The sequence below is a fragment of the Oculina patagonica genome, chromosome 7 (assembly GCF_052425735.1).
Source record: "Oculina patagonica isolate OP01 chromosome 7, crgOcupat, whole genome shotgun sequence".
Lineage (NCBI taxonomy): Eukaryota > Metazoa > Cnidaria > Anthozoa > Scleractinia > Oculinidae > Oculina > Oculina patagonica.
In genome coordinates, this window is record NC_135764.1 from 8,538,045 (window position 1) to 8,558,469 (window position 20,425).

At 39.1% G+C, this 20,425-nt stretch overlaps 2 protein-coding genes across 3 annotated transcripts in view; one reads left to right on the top strand and one right to left on the bottom strand.

Annotated features, from left to right (window-relative positions):
• The window catches only part of LOC144661647 (lysophosphatidic acid receptor 3-like), a 668,415-nt gene that overhangs the window by 507,549 nt on the left and 140,441 nt on the right, over positions 1-20,425 (top strand). The gene's annotated exons all lie outside the window — the stretch shown is intronic.
• On the bottom strand, positions 523-4,305 carry LOC144660084 (cysteine repeat modular protein A-like). Of its 2 annotated transcripts, none has more exons than XM_078520639.1 (3): positions 2,794-4,305; positions 1,402-1,791; positions 523-659 (listed from the first exon to the last, which is right to left on the bottom strand). In XM_078520639.1, the coding sequence occupies exons 1-3, from the start codon at positions 4,289-4,291 to the stop codon at positions 622-624; spliced, it is 1,926 nt and encodes a 641-aa protein (XP_078376765.1). In that variant the 5' UTR covers positions 4,292-4,305; the 3' UTR covers positions 523-621. The 2 variants fall into 2 exon arrangements, with proteins under 2 accessions (XP_078376765.1, XP_078376766.1); XM_078520640.1 differs by having other exon boundaries at positions 529-659; positions 1,398-1,791.

Sequence of the window (20,425 nt, forward strand, 5' to 3'; positions counted from 1 at the left end):
GTACATTAAGGGTTGGTGGAGCGTTGTACTAGCTTTACTGAAACCCTCGGGAGGAAAAAACATTCACAACAGAATTTCAACAAGTTTTAAAGTGTTCTTGCTCGTACGTAAAATACACCAGGGGGGAGATATAAAACAAATTTTGTTGAAGAAAGATGAGAGCCGTTGTAAGATTTTTTACTCTTTTTCAGGCGGCCACAAGGGCAGAACTTAAAAAAATCAGCCTGACTTGTTCAAGTTGAGATCAAAAGTCCTTGTTGGCATCACATAAATATCACTTGTTTATAGCCTAAGTATACTAGCATTCTAACTTTGAACAAAACTGGACCACTATTCGTAGATTTCTTTACGTCTTTAATTGGGCTCTTAAATTTTTGACAGTCAGTGACAGTGGCCCTTTCATTACATTTAAAGTAAAATAGCATATTACAGCCATACATGTTTTTTATTCCCCTTAGAAATACATCTCTACTTCTACAAAGGTATATTGCCACTTAAATAACAGCAGTAGCAAATAAATATTTTGTGTAGTAATTAGTCTTCCAATCGTTGCTTTTATATAAATTATGCGCTTCCACAAAAAAAAGACAATGTCGTAGGACGCTTCCTATGGAGCTCCATTTACTGTTTTGTCACTTCCACCAGTTTAGGTACGAGTCCTGTATTCAAAAAAGAATAAAAAATAGTTATTAAAACTAACGCAAAAATATAAAATCAATTTTAAAAAATCATGAAAAGGGACTGTGCTTGTTTAAAAAAGCAGATTACATATAGCTAAGTCCTCGTGAAATTAATGACATTTTTTCCCCTGTCTCCTTGTTCACTTTTGCTCATTATTGTAAGCAACTTATCGCTTTAAAAAATGTTTTTTTTTTAATCAAATCTAAGTCGCGTCTTGTGTGTGATTCGAGAGCAAGTGATACTATGCCTAAACTTTGCCCACGATTGTTTTGGAGGCATTAGACAATGTTTCGTTGTTTCAATGGTTGCTCCACAAATCTCTATACGTTCATCGATGATGCAAGGGTCCATCAACTCACGTTTCAAGCCCAAGAAATAGGACAATCTTTAATTTATGCTGTGTTTTCGTTTACGTTGCACGAGCTAAGTTTTCACGTACTTGTGGTTGTTCGCATTACTAACGCGACCAAAGTTTAATAAGTATGCGATTTCTGCATCAATTTGAAACACTGAGTATGTTCGAATGTCAGTAATGTTTCGAATTTTTTTTTTTTTACAGACCTTGTTTTCCTGCCATGAGTTACAGAAACTAGAAACTGGTACCCGTTTTCAGAAGGACAAAACATTTCATTCAATATCTTGGCCCAGCCCATTAAAGTGCTAACTAAAAATACATCTCTACATTTCTAAAACTGGACATGAATCAAGGCTTTTACTCACTCTCTTGGGATTTCCTCATTGGCACGTGTATGACGATATCAGGCGTTGATAGCAAACAAAGTTCTGCCTGTGTCGCTTGATGACGTCTTGTGTCGCTATACTTGGCGACTCGACAGCTTTCATCCTGCACCACCGTTGTGTCATCATCACCTTGATCACTTTCAAGAGTAACATCAATGGCTCCACTGTCTTTCACGGCAGAGAGAACGGTGGGCTTTTCAAATTCTCCGCTTTGCAACTGGCTGCTTAGAACATTGGTTCCCACTAAGCCACGTATTTCTCCCTGCAAGTCATTCAGAGGAAGAAGCAAAGCCAGGCAGCAAGAGAAAGACCAGTGTGGATTTTTGCGCCATTCCTTGAGGTATTGGTGTAGGAACAGTGTGTACTGGTCTGAAAGTAAACGAAACAAGTAGGATCTAAGAATCTTTAATAAATTTATCACACTTCCATTTTTTTTTATATTTATTTGTCGGACGTCACAGTGATTCGAACCCCATTCCGCCAAGAAAGTGTCCCTAGCCAAGGAGCGTTATTCAATAGTGTGAAAACGGTTGTTAGGGTATCATAAAAAATGGTAAAAAGATATACTCCATTCAACTATTCCATTGTTCTCTACTGATGCAAAAAAAAAGTTAAACCATGCTATGGACATTCATCAGACCACTGGTACCCTGGAAGAACCCATCCGTCACCCAAGTTGACGTGCCAATCGCCACAAGCCCCAGAGGCTATCACTTTATTAACGAAATTTAGTTAACAGTGGATAGATCCAGAGCCCTTGGTAAGGAATTCCTGAAAACGGCATTTAGTGGTAAGCAATGTCAGAGCATTTTGTAACACTAAATGACAAATTTTGAAAGAAATGCTTGTCCCAAGCTGTACATTAAAATTTCATTTGCCTACAACTCCAAGGAAATGATATAGAGTTCCATTTTTTTTACGAATCAGAATTAACATATGCATCTTTATAGTTTGACGTGAGTAATAATCGTTTACATAAGTAAGAGAAAAGGCACTGAAGAATGTCGAATGTACTACGTCGAAACGTCGTTTATTACGTCGTTCTAATAATGCAAAATTCATAAAACGGCAGTGGACGCCTTTTATCAATTTTCAAATGTTCACGCCTTTTGAAGTTTGGGATTAATATATTTTCTCTGTTCCGACCACGTAATTAGTTAAATATGTGGCTGTGATTTCTTGACGAGCTCTTCAATAGAACAACTATGAACAAAAAGCTGATAGGGTGAGCCATGGTTTTCAAAAGATGATGGCTAGAAATCTACCTTACCATCAATTTGGTATTTAAGAGGGAAGCCCCTTAAGGAAACTACGGTTTTAAATTCTAGTTTATAGTGCTTCTAAGTACTATCTACAATTATATTAACTTACAAAAAAGAAGGCCAAGCACCGAAGTATTTGCTCCTATCACCAGTAATTTGAATAGGATTGCGTCTGCGTCCACATACTTGCCCATTGAAGCTGGTATGTTCTCTGCAGGTATTTTACTCACGGCTCCAATGCCCAGGTTCACAACAGTAACGGCAAGGGACGTCGCCATTAATCTGTTTTCAGTCACGTCATTTATGGGCTTGATCCAAGAGAAAAGCATTCCATACATGCCGGCGATGACCCATGCCAAGCCAATGTAGGACCTGCTCTCTTGCCCCACAAGAATCAGAGCAGACGTCAGGATTACTTTACGAGACATTTCTACTAATTCCCAATACCAGGAGCGATGTTTGTAGTTTTCAAAAAGAAAGCGCAATCCTGAGATCACGTCCGTACCAGAATTTGGATGCAAGGCATCGGCATCTGCTACAGCTGGTAATATTTCTCTTTGTCTCCAAAGGGCGATGAATGAGGAGGCAGGCAGGGCTATGATATAAGCGGTAGAAATGTAAGCCACGATAAGCCAATGGTTGTACTTTGCACCTTGACATTGAATGCTGTAATCTGCTTTCATGTAACTGTAACAAAACTCTTCTTTTTCATCTCGGCAAACTTTCTGGCAGGCAAGTGGAAGAACATTGGCTGTCTTGGCACACGTGCTCAGGTACGTAACATACAAGAAGAAAAACAAATTCCTGAGCATGGTCTCTTTTGTCTGTGAGATTTCTCTTGTCTTCTCATCGTCCTGCAGGTTCCGACTTTGTAAGATCATTACTCTACGCACTGCGTAAGCGATAACAGACAACGAAATGACAGAAGCATTTATTATCATCATTGCAAGCAAATGTCCAAAAGCATCCACACGAAATTTTGAGAAAAGGCAGTGAATGGGTGCTATATGAAGTACATCCATCTGAAGTATTCCTGAATATTTGGCGATAACCTCCAAAGAGCCGGGCCATTTTATGTATGAGAACGTTTCCAGCAAGCCATAAGTGACCTGATAAAAGCCAATTACGATCTTAAGTTTAGACAAAAACATGTCTATCAGAGGGCGGTGCTCTCCAGTTTTATTCCGTCTTTTGTTGATCCACACAAAAACCACAATAAATATTATGACAATGGTCGTAATGATAGACAACTGCCCCACCATCCACTTCTTTGATGGGCACTGTGTGCATGTTTGCAACTGTTTATAGTATCCTACACCGCAAACTTCACAGAGAGGACCTTCGTATCCATTTTCGCACGAGGAATCTAAACCACCTTTACAAGATTCTTCCCTTGGACACTTGTAAGGCGTTGGTATCGGAAAAGGATATTGTACACTTGAAGCATCTAACGCTGGTGAAGACGTCAGAAGATTCGCAATAAAATCTCTGTAGCGATCTGTGTGTGACACGTTCCGCCATTCCCACCAGTAACCAGCTTTCAAAGAAGCGTAATCATCTTGGCATGTCAGTCCTCCTTGTCCACATTTGTGGCATTTCTCAAACATATGGGTTCGATAAAATCCTTCTAAGCATTTACAGGCACGGTATCCGGCAAAGAAATCAGTTTCTGTTCCTGTTAAAAGAAATGATTGATTGTGTTTAAGAAAACTGTGTCGACAGCATGCATAAGCGTTAATTATGCCCACAGCGTATACATACAATGTCTTTATGAATTCTATTTCGCGTTATGTCACCAAGATTGAATATTACAAAGCGAAACTGTTACTCTCCCCAACAACTCGTTTAACTTAAAACTAACCTACAGTGGGGGAAAATGTAAAAAAAATGTCAAATGTTATTAGTTTCCAATTTCTAAGGCAGATTTTCCCCTCCACCCCCTGTTTGTTTGTTTAATCTTTATTTCAACACGGTAAAACCATCAGGACTTAAAATACATAATACTTATTTAAAATTACTTAATACCTATTTTACATAATAAATTTAAATTGCATTAGTCGTCTACAATGATATTAAGAAAGGATGCGATAATTAATTATAATAAAAGAAATGCCTGCTTTCCATGAATGCCGTGTGTTGTTAAAATTTACATTGATTCTAGCCAAAAACGAAACTGCTGCAGCTGGATTTAAAGGCAGTGAGAGTTTGTGCTTGCCGTAGGTCGACAGGTAAACTGTTCCACAGCACCGCACTTCTATAGCTAAAACTGTTTTTAAGAAAATTAGTGAGAGGGAGCGGAACAGTCAGTTTACCCGCGGACTCTCTCAGTGAATAGGTACACGTATCGTTTCTATTAGAAAACATTGTCTTAAGGTAGTCAAGTGCAAGACCATTGAGTGATTTATAGACCATGACGGCTGTTTTAAATTTAAATTGGACATCGAGTTTATTCCAGCCAAGTCTTGCAATAACATCATCAGCATTGGCATCGTAGGAAGAAGAGGTCAAGATACGCGCAGCACGGGTTTGCAGTTTTTGTATTTTACTTGCCAAAGTTTTATTGCAATTCCCCCAAACGACACTATAATAATCAAAATGGGGTTGTACTAGAGAGTTATAGATACATAGTAATGTCGTAAATGGAACAAAAGACCTGCTACGCTTTAGGATGCCAATGCTAGATGCAATCTTTTTAGAAATATTTTTAATGTGTAGATTCCAAGTAAGGTTCTTATCTATATATACACCAAGGGATTTAGTAAATTCAACTTGCTTTATAGAGTCACCATTTATTGAGAAGGACAAAGGTCCACTCAAAGTACTTAACCTTTGCATTGACCCTAGCAGCATAAACTCAGTCTTAGACCTATTAAGAGTGAGTTTATTTGCAATTAACCATTCAGAAACTTTAGTTAACGCATTATTCATGTTTTCTTCTAATAGGGTAACATCGTTACTGGCAAAGGTTAAGTGCGTGTCATCTGCGTACATCCTAGGTTGTGAAATAGAGAGACAGTTGGGCAAGTCTTTTATATAGAGTAAAAAGAGAAGTGGACCTAGGATTGTACCCTGGGGGATGCCGCACAATAGCGGTTTACTGTCCGAGAGACAACCGTTCACAAAACACTTTTGTTTTCGATCATCCAAATAGGAATTAAACCAGTTATACGTAACACCTGTGACACCAAAGGCTTTCAATTTTGATAGCAAGATTGTGTGATCGACGGTGTCAAAGGCCGTCTTCAAATCTAGAAAAACAACAGCGTTAACGTTGCCCTTGTCAATATTAAAAGCCCAGTTATCTGTGGCTTCAAGCAGGGCGGTAGCAGTGGAGTGAAATGAACGAAACCCTGATGGACTACTGGAAATAAGATTTTTTCAGTTAAATATTCATAAAATTGATTGTAAACGATTCTCTCAGACATTAGCGACAACAGGAATTATAGAAATAGGACGATAGTTATTTAAATCTGACTGTCACCCTGTTTGAATAGTGGAACGAATTTGGTGAATTTCCATTCTGTGGGAAATATACCAGCTATAATAGATCTATTAAAGATACAGCAAAGAGAGGTGGCGACCAAATCAGCACACTCGCGAAGAAGACGTGCGGAGATTTTATCCAGGCCCGTCGCTTTAGATTTACAGAGTTTAGACAATAGAGAGAGTAATCTTAGTATCAGTAGTAAGGCTTTTTTAAAGTTATTTTGATGATTACATCACGGTGACTCCGATGAAAATGATAATAGCAACAATAAATAAAACAGTGAGTGACATAACCAGCTCAAGGAACAAATTCAAAAAGTTTCTTTGGTAATGCAGACGTAATAATCGTTACCTCGCGGACAAGACTTGCAATCTTGTTTTTGTCTTCCTGGTGTTTTATCAAAGTGAACAAAAGAACCGTTTGGACATTTCTTGCAGCTTTTGTCCACGTAGCCGAGATCGTCCGAGTAAAATCCTCCTGGAAAAGAAATCACAGTGAGCTTGTTTACTTTGCACATGCAAAATATATTTATTCCTAGACAATGATGACAACTGTATAGGTATTTATTGGGTTCTCCTGAAAGCAGCAGTTAATTGAGACTATAGCGCTGAGCATGAATAGCGCAGTGTGGTCCGAGTTCGATCCCAGACCCGGCCATTTGTGGGTCGAGTTTGTTGTTGGTCCTTGCCTTGTTCCAAGGGTTTTCTCCGGGTTCTCCGTTCAAAATGCTTATCGTTTAAGGGCCACTGAAAACAGACTAGCTCCTCCAAAACCACGCACAGATTATATAGAAGGAAAAGTTTTTTCATATTGTAGAGCTAAGCTGCGGAAAAACTAACATACAGAATTACGGTAAGCGAAGTCTTTAAGCCATTCTAAGGCAAAATGGAGTCGCCACATTTTTTATATTAAATATTTAAACACGGCCTCCAAAAAGCGTGCATTGTTTTGAATTTAATCCGCTGTACTTGAAGATAAGTAGATAGGTAGGTAGTTTGTTAGTGGCTTGACGCTGACTGTTTTTTGATGTTAGTTTTCAAGACGTTTTGTCCAGTGCATAACCCTTTATCAGTTGGATAATCAAAGCTGTTACACGTGATTTAAAAAGCAACACGTTAGCGCGCGCTTTAAAAATGACCTGTAAAGTTTGAAAGAAAGGAACGTGGCGCGATACTCATGCGCGTTACAAGGACTTGTAAACCTCTGGCCGGGATGATAACGTGGTCGTTCCCAGAGTGCGGATCCTTAATAGACAACCAGGCTTCCAAAAAGAGTCGCTTGTGATAATCCGGATCATGTCCAATTACATTGACGGCATTAAAATCCATGTGTCCAACTAAAGTTATCGTATCGTATTGTATCGTATCGTATTGTTTAAACCCTCAGACGTAGAACGAACGGGGGATACTACTCCCCCTCAAGCGTTGTATGCAATTTTGAAAAGAGGATTATGATGGTGCTATAATGCATGCAGGAACTTTCGGTAGCTGTTCATTCATCCCTTGCAGAAATTTTGATATGTTTACAACGTGTCCAAGGTTTTTGACGTTCTCATGCCAACATCATAATTTCAAGCAGGTTTGGCACAAAATCGTCGTTAGGACGCATTTCTTTATTTTCCAACGTCCAAAATGACGGTTTATTTCATTTAACGTTTTATGAACATTTTGGCTTGACTTTGTATCAGTTTTCGTTATTTTCTCACTTTCTAAAAAAAAAAACAGTGAAATCTGATGTGCTATTGGTGAGTGGAACCCCGCTGTGCGAAAACCCTCTTAATATGGACAACTGCACATTACGGACAGTTTAGTTCGTCCCGAAAAAAAGGCTCATACTTTCTCGCTTATATTGACCAGTTTTTATACACCTTGACCTTGCTTCACGGACGCTTTTCGGACACTGCTTATCTGTACACCGCGCATTTTCATTTGTAACGTTTGTGTACTTACTGCATCTTGTAGTGACGCAACTAGGTATAATGCTTCACCAGGGAAGGGGGGTAGAAACTTCCTTTGTTACACGACTCAAAAAGTAATCATAGCGGTAAATAATCATTAATGATAAATGGAAAAATAAATTTCCTTGTGCTGCGTGGCACTTGTAAAAGTACAAAAGTATAATAAAGTTCTCACTAAATGAGTTGAAAGTGCCTTTAAAATAGTTAAAAAATCCAAACGTTTCGGGCTTAGCCCTTCATCAGTGGAAAGTCGATTTCAGTTAAAAACGCTGGCTTGCGCCATGAAGACAAATTTAAGTTCAAAGGCGCGCGCGCGATAAGAGCGCGGGACAACCTAATGATATCGAAAATCTGAATTCAGACCATGTGGCTGACTGGTGCCCAGCTTGAAAATTAGACGCAATTTCTGCTTCTGACATCTCCTTCCTCGACATCAATCTTCGCATTACAAATGATCGCATCAGCACTTCCATCCACTACAAGGTCACAGACACGCACAGCTATATCTTCACAAACAATCTTCGCATCCTCGGCACTGCAAGGATGGTCTTCTCCGTGGTCAACTTCTTAGACTTCGGCGTCTGTGCTCTGACGACTCCGATTTTCTGGAGAAAGGCAAGGAAATGATTTCTTTTTTCGTTCAACGTGGGTACTGTGCCTCCTCTCTACAGCGTGACCTGGACGCAATTCAACGGGTCAAACGTGATGACGTCATCAAACATCAAGACTCCAAAAGTAGAGACCTCAGTCGAATTCCCTTGGTTCTCACATTCCACCCTTTAAGTGAAAGAATCAAGCGGATCCTCGTGAGCAACTTCAGCATTCTATTTGGCGATCCACAGACGAAAGAAATCTTTCCTCAGCCGCCGCTGGTAGCGTATCGCCGCGATCGCAACGTCCGAGACACCTTAGTGCACACCGCCGACCGTAACCAACCTGGCCCTCACGTGGGAAGCTCTCCTTGCACCCACAACCGCTGTCGCACTTGCGATTACATTTCTCGTGACAGCACCCTTCAGGGTCCCCAATGCTCAATTAGCATCAAGGATGCGTTCACCTGTCAGTCATCTGGCTTGGTATATGCCATTTCTTGCCGCCGTTGCTCCGCCGTCTACATCGGCGAAACAGGCCAGACATTAAGAGAACGCTTCGGTGAACATCTCCGCAGCATTGAGAAGAACCTTCCGGGATTTCCTGTCGCAGAGCATTTTAATGCAAACGGACACACCCTACAAGACGCACAAGTCCGAGGGGTCATGCTCTGCGGCGGAAATAAACTACGCAAACGCCAGGAAATGCGTCTAATTTTCAAGCTGGGCACCAGTCAGCCACATGGTCTGAATTCAGATTTTCGATATCTTCACAGGGAGCCCTCACATCCGTTAAGAATATGAATAAAAGATTAACCTACCTTTATCGCGCGCGTGTTTTGTGGCGGCCATTTTGAATTTTTAATACGCGCGCGGTCTGCTAGTGCGAGGTCTGGAACCGGTATTACGGAGATCGCGCAGACGCTGCTCGGAGCTCTAAAAAAATGACTTATTTATTCTCGGTGAGCGATCGGATCCTCCGAGAATTTACGAATTCTGCCGCCCGTCCCAGACTTCCGTAATATCGGTTCCAGACCTCGCACTAGCAGACCGCGCGCAAATTAAAAATTCAAAATGGCCGCCACAAAAACACGCGCGCGATAAAGGTAGGTTAGGTAATCTTTTATTCATATTCTTAACGGATGTGAGGGCTCCCTGTGTATCTTTAGCTTGTCGCGCGCTCTTATCGCGCGCGCGCCTTTGAACTTAAATTTGTTTTCATGGCGCAAGCCAGCGTTTTTAACTGAAATCGACTTTCCACTGATGAAGGGCTAAGCCCGAAACGTTTGGATTTTTTAACTATTTTAAAGGCACTTTCAACTCATTTAGTGAGAACTTTATTATACTTTTAATCATAGCGGTGCCGGGCAACCGAGACTGCGCAGTAGCTATCGAATGGTTGCTAAGGGCGTAGTGAATAGCTTGACTTGTTTAGTTCGCATGATTTGGTCTTGACCATGCACAAAACACAATAGCTATTTGCATTTTGATTGCTTCTTTGAAATCTTCCGGACATCAAAACAACAAACAGTGATAACGGTGACCAGTCTGGCAAAAGTAAGGCTTGTGAATTATACTAATTAAAAATAACTCCAATGGTTCTGAAAGTATTTCCCATTTTTTGGTTGTTAAATTTTAACCGTGACAAATTTTTCGCTTGTTATTCCACGCCGCCCACAACATTCTCAGTGACGTGAGACATTAGGTGAGAAATCTGGCTGAAAATGCCAAAAACATCTCAGCGGCGTAAAACATCAAACGCAAACACCGCGACTATTCGCATTTCACACGCACGCACGCAATCTTTCTGAGAAAACAAAACTTTGGTTTGACGTCTTTCTTAGCAACGGCTTGATTGACATAGACTCGCACCGTTTCCAGGCACTGTTATGTATTCAAAGAAAAGTGCCGACTTCCCCCCCCCCCCCCCTTTGCTTCACAAATGTCCTTATTCTAGTGTTTGACTGGTGTGCACACCTGAGTGCGAGACATTGGACTCACTGGATGAGCATAAGGTTTCTTCAATGAACTTAAGTAACAATTAATGTATATATTAGAGATCGTTCCCATTGTTTTTAATTGCACGTTTAAGTATTTTTATTTATGAAACAGGTATTCGTAACGTTCTAAGAGCCCGTTCAACACGGGCACTATTGGTGCCCCTTTGGTGCCCTTTGGTGCTCGTATTGACACCGTGTTCCACTGTACTCTGTTTTTATAATTCAGTGTTAGATTAAAAGAAAAGGTCCCAGAGAAGAGTATTGCATACCTGGGGGACATTCTGTACATCCATTAGCTCCTTTCGCAGAAGAGTCGGTAAATGTACCCAAGGGGCATGGTAACATTATAGCCACATCCTTCTTATCATCTGATTTCTCTTGGTCTGACACAAGCCTAAACCCCGAGGCCTCGAGAGCGGAGATAAGCCATATTCCAAAAATATCTGACGCATTTTGAACGAGGATAGCTTCTGTTAGGGAATCAGCAGGGTTTCTAGAAGAGAGAAATCCTTTAGGAATAAGAATTAAGTGTTGACGGTTAAAATTAATAAGCGACGACGTCACGATGCAAGCGATCAATGTTTGACCACTGATTGACGGTAGAGGGATTTTTTTTCGGGTGAATTCACCGAAAGGGTTGGAATCAACAATAAAATTAAAAAGAAAGCTACTAAAAGCATTCGCTTGGAGGTTAAACTGAAAGAGACTAAACTTGCAGATTATCAAGTGACTCTAAAATTGATTTTGATGGGGAACAGAACAGCAAATTGTCTGCATACGAACCTAGTGAGCCTAGCCACAGAAAGAAAAAAATTTCCTTCAGTTACTTAATAATGAATTGTTTAACTATTTGGTTGCGTAAAATGACAAAACAAAGAATGTCGAATTTTGATTTCAGTTGACCTCTAAATTGGACACTATCACTCGTGCGCCAGATAATGAGCACGAAGTGAAAAAAATGTACGACGAAGAAAAGTTGTTGTTATACTTGCAAAGGTGATTAAAGTGTTGTATGGCAATCCGACGACAAATATCTTTTACAAAAATTGAATTCTGGACAACTTATGAATTGTAAAGTTTACATACTAGGCAAAAGATTCTATTCGCCTAGTTTGAAGGATGTAGCTGGGCTAGAAAGCGTTCAGTTACGTTTTTAATTTCCTATACATTTGTCTGAATTTTCTCTGTAGATTTACGTTCCGGTTTGGTGAGTTGACGGGGTCCGCGGGTAAAAATTACAGTCAAATGTATTGGAAAAAAATCGTAACTGAATGCTTTCTAGCCCCGCTACATCCTTCAACCTTGGAGAATAAAAAAATTCGCCTAGTATCTTAACTTTACAATTCATAAGTTTAAAACTATTTTCGTAAAAGATATTTGCAGTCGGATTCCCATACAAACACTGTAATTTTTGCTCGCTTTGCCTTCTCGTCACGATGGCGTCAAAAACCGTGATAAGGCCTATTTAAAACCGGCACTGGTACCTCACATACAAAAGCCGACGTATCTAAAAAGTGTATGTAAAAAACAAAATGAGGAAGTTCTTTACTGACAGATATATTGTGATATTTCCATTGAGTGATGTTACATACGACACTTTTGAAAAAGTTCTGTTTTTTATTACCCTGAAAGAAAGGGGAAAATAAAAGAAAAGCTAATTCAAAAGAACACAAACAGCAGCTGCTTTAGAATTAATACTTTTTAGCTTCACCTTTTTATGAATCCCGTCGTAGAGCATAAGTATTGTCTGTGTATCAGTGCAGTATTTTAAAGTATTGATGTAAAACAAATACGTTACATTTGGGAATCTTGAACACCGTGGCCAAAGAAGTAATTCAGGCTCAATACTTTCAGCTTCGTCCGCAGCAAGAATCTATCAGAAATAAAATCAAAGTTATGCAAGTCAACAACAAATATTATATTATTATATTATATTTTAGAAGTGCACCTGTGGGCTTTTTTAACTTTTACTCGCTTTCCATTCATACGCGTCCCACACCCGTTTATGGCGTTTCGTTTTGCTACTGACTGTATTCCTATACCTTCCTAACATGCGTCCGTCGACTTAAACTTTTGCCCATCTTCTCTGCCATATTCAGGAAAAATAGGCACTCTTATTCACAGGCCATTTTAACTTCAGTTAAAATAAAATACATACTGCAGTGATAAGCATGACAATACCGAGCCGTAACGTATTACTTATTACTACTGTATTGTTCGTCTAAAGGTGGATTTCCTCTGTTGCGTTTTTGTTGACGCATGTTAACGTACGTAAAAATGAAATTTTAAGCGCGCGATTACGTGCGTCAAATTAACGTTGTCCAATTTCCAATGTCACGTTTTTTGCTTGGTATTTACGTAAGTTACACGTACGTATACGCACGTTGCGATCGCGAGTGTAAACTGAGTTCAACTTTTTTCGCGGCTGTCTGCGGTTACGCAGCGATCTACCCAATCATACTTTTGGATTTTGTCACATGACACCACTTACCACGTGGAAAACCATTTTGTTTTACCCTATCCAGACCGGGCTTTTTTGGATCTTTTCAGACCGGGGGGTGGGGGAGGGGGGCGGATTCCCCCCCCCCCCCAGTCGTAACTTCCAGAATATTAAATCAAACACAATGAAACTTAGAGGATATATAGTATGTCCAAAAATCTATCTTTTGGTGTACGTCACGTGGGATGATGACGTCACATCACGTGAAAATTACATTATAATGTCAGAACAGCCGCCATCTTGGATTTCGAAATTTTTTCTAAAACGTCAGAAAACCGCCCAAAATTACTGCAAATTACTTAAAACCAATAAAACTGAAGTAGGTGTAGGTGTAGGTGAAAATAATTGTATTAAAGTTATTTTTCATTAATAGAAACACGTAAATTACAAATTTGGGAAAACATGCCTGTCAGAATGCCGTTGCCATGGTGACGTCAAGTTCCTACCAAATCATTCCCAGATAAATTTTAGATAAACTTGCAAAAGTGTGGCAGCATTTGGTTGAATCTTGAAAAAGTTATAAGCGTTCAAAATCAGCGCGGGCACTCCCCGCCGTCGATTTACATGGGGAAACATTCAAATGTAGATAGAAGCACTTCTCATCGAGAAACTCCAAACATTTCCAGCAATAATCTAAAGAGCTGACAGCAGAACCAAATTACACGAACGAAAACGCCTGGCGTCAGGTCACGTAGGCTTTGAACCTCAAATTTTTTTTTACTTGATGGTGTCTTTCGGAAGTATTTATAAAATGCCTCTTTGTCATATTCACGCATTTTTTTTACTAGCGTGTGGTACAAAGTGTTTTCATAGCAGCCATAGGAAAGACAATTAATTGTTTCACTCCTCCAATATGGCCCCCAATAACACACTCCATTCACGTACGTTCAACGCACGTAAAAAATAAACGTTTTTATTACTTTTTACGCGACAGTGGAAATTTGCTTACGTATCGTTTTTTACGCACGTTTTACGTACGTAAATATTTACGCGTGAGTGGAAATCCACCTTAATAGAAAAGTATCCGTCGTGACTTACATATACATTCCTCGGACATAGCTTCCCCATCTAAATGCCTCTGGTCCAATTGTCTTTATAGGATTATACGAGAACATTCTTGAACGATAACAGAATAAATTATGTAATAAGTGTAAAAAAGTATCGTTTTAATTTTTTTTTGCTAAAAATAGCTGTTTTACTTTTTAGGGCAATCGCTTTTCCACAAAAATAGACAAAGGTTCTGTCTTTACTATGAATTACCGGTTCTGACAAAGAAAGGCCATTTTAAATTCTTGTTCAAGATTTATAGCTTTTATAAAGCTAGTTATATGTACATGGCAAGTTTCCAGAAGTCTTAAGCTTTTCTGGGAAAAGCAACTCCAATGAAACAACAATTTTAAAGCAATTAAAAAGCAATGTGGAAGACATATCATGATAATTGACGTGATGAATCATCGACGAGATGAAGTACCATTCCAGATTCTATGCGTAAGTGAGAAAAAACAGATAAAGCTATCTACAAGAAAACAATTTTGCTTTCCATCAGGAAAAGTAATCGAAACCCTCCTGGCTTTCAGGAAGAGTAATTTTCGGTCTGGGACAACAATTCGTTCAGTAAGGAACATCCTAGATAGCGGAGCAATTTTTATTTCGTTTTACTGCAAAAGTGCAGAGACCTTTTGAAAGCTGGGCTATTACTCAAGCGATAGAAAGGAAAAAAAGTGACAACAACAAAAAGTAGTTAAATACTCTTTTTTTTGGTCGTCGTAGTTTAACTAAACATAACACGTAACCTGCGGTGATAAACATCATTTACTACTTGATGATTTCGACATTGCTGATCCTAGCAGTCTGTAGGACGCGTGTTACATATCAACCTAGTAAATGGCCCACCTCACAACGAGTCTCTCGTAGCTTAGTTGGTTAGAGCGCCAAACCGGTATTCTGGGAGGCCATGGGTTCGATTCCCGTCGGGGAATCAGAAGTTTTCTTTGTCTCATGCGCAAGTCACGTTGAACATCTCATCTTTATTATTTATTACCGAGCTTAAAATTTACCATATTTATTATTTACAACGATCCTAGTGTTTAGATATGAACCTTTTTCCTCCGCGTAAACGGGCTTCAAGTTTTCCTTCTTTATGATGTATTCTCCGATACAAATTGTCGATACTCACAATATATGAGCGAAAGCGATTCCAAGAAAATAGTGTGGTCTAACGTTGATGAAGGCTCGACTTGGAATATTCTCTAATTTGTTGCCATTCAGCAATCTAGTAATAATACAAAAAAAATGGAGTGTGCTGAATGCCAAGGCATTGGCTGCGGTCACATCTAGACTGCCAACTATAGTTAAGACGGCGTTAACTATAGTTAGCTATTTCGGTAATGTGACCGCTTCTCTGTTCACCCTAAGTATAGTTAGAAAAATTACGCCTCGCTGATCCAAAACAATACAGACTAACTATAGTTATACCCAAGCAGGGTTCGTGGGTTAGTCTTAAGTTAAAAAAAAAAAAAAACAATCAAAATGCGACAACTCTTTTCGCACGCGCGAGATGAACATAAATATGCAAAACAAAGCGCGAAGAGAAGGAATAAAAAAAAAAAAGAAAAACAACACGCCAAGAAATTACATATCACCAATGTTAGCAAAATTAAAGCTTGTATTCTTGGCGTCTAGCATCCTTATTTCATTTTATTTTCTTTAACGCCGAGACGCCGTGAAAAAAATAGAAAAAAATAGAGGAACAACTAGACACAGATCAATAACAAGGGCTGTCATGAACTAATAAGAACTACCTATAGTTAACAGCATTGGTGTGACCGCAAAGACGACCGAAGGCACTAACTATAGTTAGGTATGACGTCACGTAACTTGAGACTAATTTTAGTTAAACTTTAGTTACGTCGTAGATGTGACCGTAGCCATTGAATTGTATCAATCAAATATGTTAATTAAACTTATGTGTGTTTTCTAATAATCTTAATCTATACACTGAAGACACCAGAACAAGACGTGCATAGTCTATAACACCTACAGTTGAGTAAGTTCACTGGTCCTTGCAAAAGTCTCGTTTGGTAAAGAGGTTATCATGTTGTTTTGCAGATATCTGAAAGTTATTTAATAAAACATAATCTGTATTTCTTTGCTTATGGTCCTGTCTGTATTCTTATAAATAAGACAGATAGCTAAATTAAATGTATTACGGTAGAAAAATTGGCGTTTGCATTCCGAGTGAAATTGTGTGCAAACCATAAAGGCTAAAACCATATATTCTATAAATATATAAAATATATTTTATTGAATAAGATTGTAATAGACCATTTGCATTATGACGTAAAAGCGCAAAGAATTCTGGTAGTTGTAGTTAGGTTCGCGGGAAAACACCATTTCTGGCTTGTGATTGGCTAAGGCAGCCAAGCGGGAAGGCGGACATCTGCGACATTTATTTGAAGCTGAGCTGCTAAAGTTTACGCTCTTGTAGCTTCCTGAATTTGCTTATACATTTATATTTCAGTTACCTGTCAAAAATATAGAAAACAGGATGATAGCTTTGGAATGAAACTTGACTGACAAATGTTGTTCGTGTTCAAGTAAGTTTAATATGTACGTTGTGTGCGGAGTTGACTTGGTAGAATTTCATTCATCGCGGCCGACAACTTCTCTTCGTAAATAATTTTATCCTAAAATCACAGCTTTAAAAAATAACGCACTGGAAACAGATTGCTTGAAAGGACGAGTCTAGAATATGATTAAATTTGTGTGGAATCAAGTGAAAGCAAGGCAAGCCATTGACTTTGTTCATCATCTATTTTCAAACTTTCAACAAACGATCGCTTCCATCGATCGCAGGTGAATTAATTCTTGACTGAAAAGCTTAGAAAATTTACCATATATCATGATTACTCGGCGGGACGATTAGTTTAATTTATTTTTACAGTGAGACCGAGAAACGAGTCAAATAATTTTCCTCGTTGAATCGAGCTTCATCGATGAATCATGAAGGGTCAATGATAAAGGATTTCCAAGCTGATGAATCAAAACTTCCCTGTTCAGCTGAATACAGGTTACTACCATTTTCGAGCGACCGTGAAAGGCAAACTTTTTTCCGCGTTTTTTCAAGGGTAAAACATTCAAGTTTGACTAGACAAACCGTCGCGTTTTTCAACTGAACCTAGTAACGTTTGGAGCGTCAACATGTCAAGTTTGACAGCTCCGCCGGTGTGTTTCTGCACATATAACAATGGTTTTGAAAACTTTTGCGTCGACTTTTTATATTTCTTCAATGAATGTCGACAGAAAAGGGCAGCTCTACATTTCTGGCAATTGTTGTGACAGAGATCAGCGATTGTTAGTTATTTATTTATTTTTTGAGAGTATTTTTTACGTTAAACAAGTACTTGTAAAACGTGACAGTTTGTCTAGACAAACTTGAATGTTTTACACGTGAGAAAACGCAGAAAGGTAGTATTGTCTTATTTGTTTATTTATCTTAAAATTTAAATTTCTCGTCAAATTTAAACTGAACTGTTGCAATTGCAATTTTCTTTAACAAAGAAGCTTTCTTGTTTTTTGTACTGAAAATGTCAACTCGTCGATTTGGTGTTGTGGTTTCAATACGAGCGTGGGCCGTACGTGTGAGTAAATATAATTTTATTTACATAATTTTGCTGATGAGCGATTACTTGTGAGACTTGAAAGTTGAGCCTCAAAGATTTTTACGAGTGCAGACATCATGTACTGTACTCCCCAATGTTTAGAAAGGGTAAAATATTGCGTCTTCGTATGCTATTTGAAAATACCTGCCAAGCAAAAGCTTAAGGAATAAAATTAAATAATAGCGCGACTGAGACTCGACTGGAGGAAACACTCGTTGAAACTTCACTACAAAACGCAACCCAGCAAATATACAATTTCTTTCATACCTTTTTTCATTTTAACAGACTTGGTTTAATACTGAGAGGTTGCTTTTTGCCTTTTAAATGACGCCTTAGGGACGCCTTTTTCGGTGAGAGTAATTTACTTTACCTCCATCACGATTTTCTTAAGCAAGCAGGCTTGATGACAATAATTCAAAATTTCCCGCGAACCTAACTACAACTACCAGAAGTCTTTGCGCTTTTACGTCATAATGCAAATGGTCTATTGCGGATTTTGTTTTGATTATATATTTGACCATTATAAGCAACGTCAGCATTTTGTTTGCAATTATAAATAATGTTACGCAACATTAGGTTTATTTGAGAACACGTTTACGTGAGCGCCTATACTTTTATGTGGAATTTGATCTACATATCTTGCTCTAAAAAAGGTGTCTCAGATTTTTATTATCTTGCTCCATTATTTTTTTTTTATAAATTTTTAAACTTAAAAATGACGTTTTGAGTGATTCTTCAAGTTTAAAAAATCACAAAACATAATGGAGTAATATAAAAAAAATCTGAGACACCGTTTGCTATACCACTATCTGTAAATCAAACTCCACATAAAAGTTTAGGCGCTCACGTAAACGTGTTCTCAAATAAACCTAATGTAACGCAACATCATAATTGGATATCGTTTTTATTGTTGTGTTTCAGAAAATTCTTTCGTCAAAGCGATAAAAGAATTAGATAAACTTCGGTAATTTCTTGACATTCTCTGTCTTTGTTATTCTTTGAACGCACGATTTTGGAATTAAAATATTAGAAAGTATCTTTGTATCACTGCTATAAATTTCGCTGAAAACTCAGCCTCGTCAGGCAGGGTCCGCCATCTTGGATTCTAGATGTTTTGGTATTCAGTGTATGATACACCAAGTGTCTTGGACAGTCCACCGACTTCATGAAAGGCCTTACACAGAGTGCTACATCATATTTCTCCTTCGTCAAGCACTACTCTAGGGAGTTTTACATAATTCCACTCCTTCTTCGTGTTGATAAGGGATCCCTTTGCCACTCGGTTGATTTTCACGCTCTCTGCGATTTGTCTTAACATGGCATCATTACCATACACCCCAGTCACGGACATTTTGAATTCTTGCCGTTCCTTCTCATGTTTTTCTACGCAATGTTTCCATAATGCTGATTTCTCATCTTGGTTCTCTAAACCCTCTGTGTGCTCTATGCCTCTTGTATAGGCATTTCTGGCTGTCTCACCAATGTACTTATCTTTGCATCCCTGGCATTCAATCTTGTACGTTACACCGTGTGTATAACATGGGCCTTTCCCAGCTTGTTTGCAGACCAGGCAGTCTTCTCTCCCACACCTTTGCCGTTTGAACGGATCGGACTTCTGTAGCACTTCCTTCAGTGTCGTACCTGTCTTTTCCACCACCTTTATCCTATAACCCTGGTCTCTGATTTCTCTCTGGTACTCCTTCTGTAGCTGCGATCCAGATGTCTACCTTTCTTGTACCACTCCTCTCTCGTTTTAGATTCCTCTGTTTCTCTCTCGGCTCTCCTCCATCCTTTTGGTCGATGTATTGGTCTCTCTCCTTTCAGTTCGGCCTCCTGCCTTGCTCTGTAAGCCTTGATAGCAGGTAACTACTTGTATTTTTTTTGTTTTTTTTTTATTTCTTTATTTTTCCATTTTGGTTTTGAGAAAGTGGAGGGAAAAATTATCATGGACACCACTAAAGTGGAAGAAGACGAGAAACGAGCTTCAGACGAAAGAACTATGGAACTGATAAGGCAGGTTGGAGATGATTATCCATCCATCGATAAGGCTTGAGGTCGACTACCCATCGAAGCATCCAGACAAGAAGTGCCAGAGAGCACAGAGAGAAGGAGGTTCAAGGATCAAACCAGATGGTGTCTGTGATGATGTATGAATTCTAAACAAACGAAATAGCGTCTAAAGCATTGGTTAACGCAAGATCCGCCATGTCTGCGAGCGTCAAGAGGACAGCGCTGTCTCAAGCGGTACTGCGTGTGCTATTGAATTGCAGTCCACTTCTGCCCTGGGCGAATGTAGTGGAGAAAGTAGAGGAGATGGTTCTTCGAATGCAGTATTCGGGATACAACAAGAAGTTCAGGTACGAAGTAGTTGACTCTGCTATCAAGGCTTACAGAGCAAGGCAGGAGGCCGAACTGAAAGGAGAGAGACCAATACATCGACCAAAAGGATGGAGGAGAGCCGAGAGAGAAACAGAGAAATCTAAAACGAGAGAGGACTGGTACAAGAAAGGTTGAAACGAAGCGGTTATATTCGTGCCTGAGACATC

Bases quoted from the DNA above. Each gene is read 5' to 3' on its own strand.
- LOC144660084 (XM_078520639.1), bottom strand. From the start codon at position 4,291: ATGTTTGAGAAATGCCACAAATGTGGACAAGGAGGACTGACATGCCAA. The intron at 1,792-2,793 runs GTAAGTTAATAT...GTTTACTTTCAG, and splicing joins GGTGCTTGGCCTTCTTTTTT to ACCAGTACACACTGTTCCTA. The intron at 660-1,401 runs GTGAGTAAAAGC...TTTTGAATACAG, and splicing joins AATGAGGAAATCCCAAGAGA to GACTCGTACCTAAACTGGTG.